Source organism: Raphanus sativus, unplaced genomic scaffold (genome assembly GCF_000801105.2).
Source record: "Raphanus sativus cultivar WK10039 unplaced genomic scaffold, ASM80110v3 Scaffold2413, whole genome shotgun sequence".
NCBI lineage: Eukaryota > Viridiplantae > Streptophyta > Magnoliopsida > Brassicales > Brassicaceae > Raphanus > Raphanus sativus.
In genome coordinates, this window is record NW_026617721.1 from 9,113 (window position 1) to 15,571 (window position 6,459).

General features: G+C 37.6%; 2 protein-coding genes across 2 annotated transcripts; both read right to left on the bottom strand.

Annotated features, from left to right (window-relative positions):
* Nucleotides 1-287: 287 nt before the first annotated feature.
* Nucleotides 288-2,184, bottom strand: LOC108850206 (uncharacterized). Its single transcript, XM_018623774.2, has 4 exons — nt 2,117-2,184; nt 1,102-1,608; nt 525-1,015; nt 288-434 (listed from the first exon to the last, which is right to left on the bottom strand). Exons 2-4 carry the CDS (start codon nt 1,589-1,591, stop codon nt 288-290), a joined length of 1,128 nt encoding a protein of 375 aa, XP_018479276.2. The 5' UTR covers nt 1,592-1,608; nt 2,117-2,184.
* Nucleotides 2,185-4,973: 2,789 nt separating this feature from the next.
* Nucleotides 4,974-5,987, bottom strand: LOC130505601 (transcription factor MYB77-like). Its single transcript, XM_057000199.1, has one exon. The coding sequence runs from the start codon at nt 5,957-5,959 to the stop codon at nt 5,126-5,128; it is 834 nt and encodes a 277-aa protein (XP_056856179.1). The 5' UTR covers nt 5,960-5,987; the 3' UTR covers nt 4,974-5,125.
* Between the last annotated feature and the right edge of the window lie 472 nt (nt 5,988-6,459).

Genomic DNA, 6,459 nt, shown 5'->3' on the forward strand with positions numbered 1-6,459 from the left:
TATGAATCATAAAAGGGTCTTACGATTTAGAACAATGTAAATAGCCTATAATAACTATGGACAAAACTCACCTGTGGTGGTCTCACAGTTCTCAAAAAGAAAAAAAAAACCCAAATGCAAAAGAATTAGTAGAGAGGGGGAAGAATAAACATAATATATCAACCATGTTACTACTATTCGAGAGGCTTTTTATGGAAATGGGTTTTTGGCATGAGGACAAAAGTCTCTGTACACACATAGAGAAAGAGCTTTTCAGTGAGAGGAGGAGGAGGAGGTTTTATGCCCTCTTAGTGAGGCGGTATAATATCTTCTTCTTCTTCTTCTTCTTCTGACATGATGGTCTCTCCTCCAAACTCATTCATTAGCTTCATGAAACAATGATCAAGCTCTTCTTTGTCCGGTTCTCCTTCATATTCATCTCCATCCATCAGCAGCTGGACAACAACAAACCATATTCTCAAAGACTTTCTCTCAACTCCATAACCGAAAAAAAATTATAATAATAGAAAAAAAACAATACTTACATCTTCGATTGAGGGAAATCTTAATCCTTCATAAGGATTTGGAGAGTTGTTAAACAAAAACTGCCCATCGACTTCAAAAGGAGGAGGAGGACCTTGAGGTATCAATAATACATCTTCATTATGATCAGCAGATATACGTTGCCTTCCAATTTTCACAGATCCTTCTCTCTGATTATGACCTTCCACAAGTGTATAATGTTGCTTACCAGTCTGAGCCGTAAAGTCACTCCTAGATTGAGCTATTGTCCGAGGCATAGATGATGTATTATGAGAATTGCACATCATCAGCTCATCAACACGCTTCTTCAGTCTCTTTGCTTTATCCTGCGCCTCATCAATCTTACACAGTATCTTTCCTATGAGATCATCATCAGAACAATGTGACTCGGAAACAAAACAACAATCATCTTCACTCTCATCTTCCTCGCCTAGAACAATGATCTCACCAGGAACAGGACACTGAGCTTTAAGAGTTCTTGGCTTCCGCTTTTCTGAAACACAACAAAGTTTACATCAGAACATTGTAGTCAAAGTTAGACATGAAACCAAAAAAAAAGATGCAATTGTGAGGGATTACCGGCATAAGAGAAAACATTATGGTTGGAGATATAAGCAGAAACATCTGTTGTCTCTTCCACACGTCTCCTTCTTCCTCTCTTGAAAACACTCATCCTCTGAGTTTGATCATCACCATCGTAGCTTTGGACTTCTTTATCATACCCTCTTGCTTGAGACTCAAGTTCCTTAACCTTGAGCTCTAACCACTTACACCTCCACATCAAAGGCTGACTAAACCTCCTCCACTCATCCGTCAACTTCTTCTTCTTCTTCTTTCTCAAACCCAATAGCTCAGTCCCATCTCCAAAACTCTCAGGCAGTGGATAATCTTTGCTTAACATAGACTGTGCTTCGAAACCACAATCATCATCATCATCACGAGCACATAATGAATCACCAAAAGAACTCGAAGAGGATTGACACAAACCCTCCTCATCATTCAGATTCTCAAACTCCAAGATATCAACTTCTTGGTCTTCCGACTGTTGTTGATTTGCACAACAATCCATATCGGATCTTGGACTTGCTTTAAGCATCATAAAGCCAACAAAAAAAAAGCCTTCAGCTTTGCTCTGATTCAATCGAAAACCAAACCGTTTTGAGACAATGAGATTAGACCCACGTGGACAAAAGCATTAGACTTTGTTAGGCTATAACAGAACACAAAAGCTTTCAACTTTGTTCTGCTATGACCAAAACAGAATCAGACAATGAGATTAAACCCACAAAAGCTTTCAACTTGCTATAAAGCGAAAACAAAACCAGACAATGATATTAGACCCCAAGTAGACAAAAGCTGTGTTTCATTCGAATTATAATTTGATAAAGCGGTGAAATTTGATCTTATTGATTCCAAAGCCTAAATTATTTAATCGTATAACAGAACAAATAGGAATTTCGTTGATAAATTAATCAGAAGCTAAGTGAATCAGACTCAGTTAGCGTGAATCCGAATTTATTGGAGAGCCTTAAACCCTAAACCCTGAGAGAAAGACAGAGAGAGAGTAAGAAACAGAGAAGATAAGATAATTCACCAAACTGTTTCGAGAATTGACTGGCCGGTTCCTCAGATCGCTTAGTCGAATTCAAAGACGTTTTAATCTCTCCACACAAGCTGTTGTAAATAAAATAAAAATTTTCTCCAAATTAATATTAGATATTTTCTAAAATTAATTTGTTCAGTATCTTCTATCTTATTTGGTTTCCATTCTTTTTTTCCTTTTCTGATTCTCAATGATTTTATTTGATTCTCAAAAATATCATAATTGTTTATATTTCATTTCATAATTGTATATTTTTTCATGCAAAATTATTTGGAAAACAAAACTTTCGCTCCAAGTTATTGGATTTTCATTTTTTATTACCTTGCATTAATTAATTTTTATTAACAGTATACATTACGATCCTCATGTAACAAAATTGTATAAAATAACTTGGTACATAAAACAAATGTAGGAAAGTAACATTGCTTATTGTTTTGTTAAACGATTTTTTTTTTTGAAACTTTGATATGTTAAACGATTTTGTTGCCTTTGGCTTTATAATAGCATGCAATTTGTTAAAAGACTGAAGTCCTTTTTGCCTGCCAACTAAAGAAGAAAGAGATGGTGAAGCTGCCTATCCGATAACTCTGAACAACGGTTTTTCCATAATCCAACCTTAGAATTCTCACGATCATGCACAAGTGTGTTGCGAACCACAATTCCTGATAACACAAGATAATTCGTTCTTTACCAGTGAAAACAAATGAGGAAACAGAGCAATGATATATATTTACCTCAAGTTGTATGATCTTTACGCCGAGACAGTATGAGCCGTGTATCTAATGCTTTTGTAGTTTTAATGAACAAAAATGTAAACCATAAGACTATAAGAGGTTCAAGGACTACTATACTAAGTTACACGGACAAGTCATTTTCAGGGGATAAAAGGCAAATCCTTTTGGAACGTACCTACTACAATAATCCGGTCCAAGTCCGTGAATATCATATCAGACGGGTAAGCAAACCTGTTGAGAAGTGATTCGTTGAGTAAACCTGCAGATGAATGAAGGAAGTTCAGTGAGAAGAAGAAGAAGAAGAAGAAGAAGAAGAAGAAGAAGAAGAAGCTTGAAGCGCAAGAAACAAAGGAAGATAAGAAGAAGAAAATCAAAGTCGTTAGTGTAAGAAGAAGAAAAAGATACAAGTCAAACTTGTATCAAACCGTAACAAGAAACTAGTCAAGTTAAGTCTTTAGTTGGTCAGTTTGTTAACTAAGTTAAAAGTCCAAGAGTTGTTGGAAGATTTGTTAAGAGTTAGTGTGTTAGAAGTGAGCTAGTTTTAGATGACTGTAGCGATAAAAGATGAACAAGAGATCATGATTAGAGTGGGTAGAATGAAAGAATCTAATTAAAGATTGTTGGATGGTTTCTATAGTATCCTCCTTCGTAAGTAAGGAGTATGCAAGAATGAATGAAAAATCAGTTTGGTAAAACAAAGTCTTGCATAAACAAAAATAAAACAGAGAAAAAGAGTTTGAGATTAAGAGAGAAACAAAACAGAGAAAGATACAAAGTGAAAGAACAAACCTGCAAACGAGATAAAAACAGCAAAACCTCCGAATAACCATCTAGCCTCCACCAACATACATCCCTCCATAACACAAACCAAAAGAGTTGCTTTATCAACCAACTGATCCATTAAACTGTAGAGATCACCGGTCTCCACATTCTCACGGCTAAAATGAGTCAAATGACTGTGGGATCATATTTACTGATCTTCAGAGTATTATTAAGATTGTTGGATGGTGTCTATAGTATCCTATCCTCACTCGTATATAAGTATATTTATATAAACATATTTTCTTCATTTATTTAGCCAAGATCTAACCCTTTTACCCAAATATGTATTCCTATATGGAAGTTAACATTGTTATCACACCTTTTTACGATTAGGACAGTGTAAATCTCGCAGGCTAACGTCACAAGGTCTCGCTAATCACAGGCTCTACAAAAGAACAAGATAGCACATTTTCATTTTACTACTCGTCGTCATAGGTTTTGTTGCGAACAATACTTAGTTCACCCCTGAGGTGAACTTATAAATTTACATATTTCCTTATTTTAATTATATTACCATAAATATTAATGTCACATAAATAAATAAATTATAAATTATAAAAGAAGTAAACTTTAAATCATAAACTCTAAATTCGAACTCTAAACCCAAATTTTAGATTTTTAATTCTAAACCAAAACTTAAACCCTAAACCCAAATCTATACCCTAAACCCAAACTATATAACCGAAATCCTAAATCTAAATTTAAATACTAGACCCTAAACTCAAACTATAAACCCTAAATTCAAACTCTAAACCCTAAACCCAAACTCTAAACCCTAAATCCTAAACCTTAAACCCAAAATCTAAACCCTAAACCCAAACTCTAAACCCTAAATCCTAAACTTTAAACCCGAACTCTTTGAAAATTTGGGGTTTATGATTTATAGTTTGGGTTTAAGGTTTATGATTTAGGGTTTAGAGTTTGGGTTTAGGGTTTATGGTTTGAGTTTAGAGTCTAGTATTTAAATTTAGATTTAGGATTTATGGTATATAGTTTGGGTTTTAGGGTATAGGTTTGGGTTTAGGGTTTATGGTTTGGTTTAAAATTTAAGATCTAACATTTAGATTTAGGGTTTGAATTTATAGTTTATGATTTAAAATTTATTTTTTTGTAATTTATAATTTATTTATTTATGTGACATTAATATTTATGGCAATTTAATTGAAATAAGGAAAGAGGTAAATTCATAAGTTCACCTCAGGGTGAACCTAAGTATTGTTTTTTTGTTTCTATATATCATTATCAGGAATTGTACTCAATTCAATTCAGATTTAAATTGTTTGATCATCAAATGTTGAATAAAGATTATTCCATTAAACTTTATATCATCCAAATTTAATTCCACTGTACATTTTCTTTTTTTAATTTGACCACAACCCGAAACTGAATTGCTCTTCAAATCTCCAAATCGATGACTACTTAACTCTCTCTCACATGCCAAAAACTACTCGACCTTTGGTAATAATCCACTATCCCTGAAACCGCAGTTACCAGTTCCGTATAAACCTCCACCTCCTCCGACAGCGAATCCACCACTATCTTTCTGAATCTCCGACATATAACTCCTCACTTCCGCCTTAATCATCTCCTGCACCACCCTCATAAACTCATCTCTACCCACCGCCTCTACACTATCAATCCTCATCTGACTCTCAAACCGCTGAAACAGCAACGCGTTGTTGCTGCTGCTCGAACCCGTGTTCCTCGACCCCTGGCCGACATCAGCTCCGGGAAGGGACAGCGACAGGCTCAACGACGTCGCCGGATCCTCCTCCGTCGAAGACATCCCCACCGGCGACGGCACCGGCATTGGAGACGGCGGAGATGGAATCGTGCTGGTGGGACTCTCAGGGCTGATCAAGTACAACCCAGTGTCCACCGGAGGAGAAGACTCAGAGCTCACCGATCTCCTCTTCGCGACGACGACATCACAGTCTCCTCCTCCTCCGGCTACGAACTTTCGCTTGAGCGTCGAGTTCCAGTGGTTCTTCACGGCGTTGTCCGTGCGCCCGTTGAGAAGACGGGCGATGGTGGCCCACTTGTTGCCGAACTTCGCGCGGGCGGAGACGATCGTCTCGTCTTCCTCCGACGAGAACGGACGGTGCTCGACCTCCGGAGACAGCTGGTTGCACCACCGTAATCGGCACGATTTGCCGGATCGACCTGGGATCGATCTGCTTATCGCCGACCAGTTCCTCGGTCCGTGTTTCTCCACCACCATCCTCCGTAGCTGCTCGTCTTCTTCTTGGCTCCACGGGCCTTTCACACGATCCGCCATCGATAGGTTCTTTTGAGGAAGAGGAGGAAGAAGAAAGGTGTATTTATATATACAGAGAGAGAAAGGAGAAAGTAATAATAACCGGTTAACTGGTTGAGTCGGTGGAGAAAGTCCATGGCCCCCATGGGCACCGCTTCTTCCACGCAAGCGGTTATGAAAGTTTTGGGGGTTACAGCTGTTGATGAACACGTGTCATGATCTTGCTGCGTCTGTCTCCTTTTTCTGTTACGCGATCGTACGATTGAGCGTGTAAAAGCAAGAGATCAGTGAGGTCACGCGCGTGAGGAACGCGTGGGGTAATGTGGGAAGTTAAAGCGACAAAATCACGGAAACCTACAAGGAAAGGTCTTGATATTATTATTATTCGCACCAATCTGACGTAAAATGTTTAGAAAGTTTTTTTTTTTGAAATTAAAATATCTGAAAATAAAGACGATAACGGTTTAGGTTTGGCCGTTTGGGTAAAGACAGATCTTTACGCAGTTCTGACTTTTGACTGG

Excerpts from the sequence above, each read along its gene's own strand:
- LOC108850206 (XM_018623774.2), bottom strand. The coding sequence starts at position 1,591 with ATGGATTGTTGTGCAAATCAACAACAGTCGGAAGACCAAGAAGTTGAT. Across the intron at positions 1,016-1,101 it reads TAATGTTTTCTCTTATGCCG|AAAAGCGGAAGCCAAGAACT; the intron begins GTAATCCCTCAC and ends GTTGTGTTTCAG. Across the intron at positions 435-524 it reads GATTTCCCTCAATCGAAGAT|CTGCTGATGGATGGAGATGA; the intron begins GTAAGTATTGTT and ends GTTGTTGTCCAG.
- LOC130505601 (XM_057000199.1), bottom strand. The coding sequence starts at position 5,959 with ATGGCGGATCGTGTGAAAGGCCCGTGGAGCCAAGAAGAAGACGAGCAG.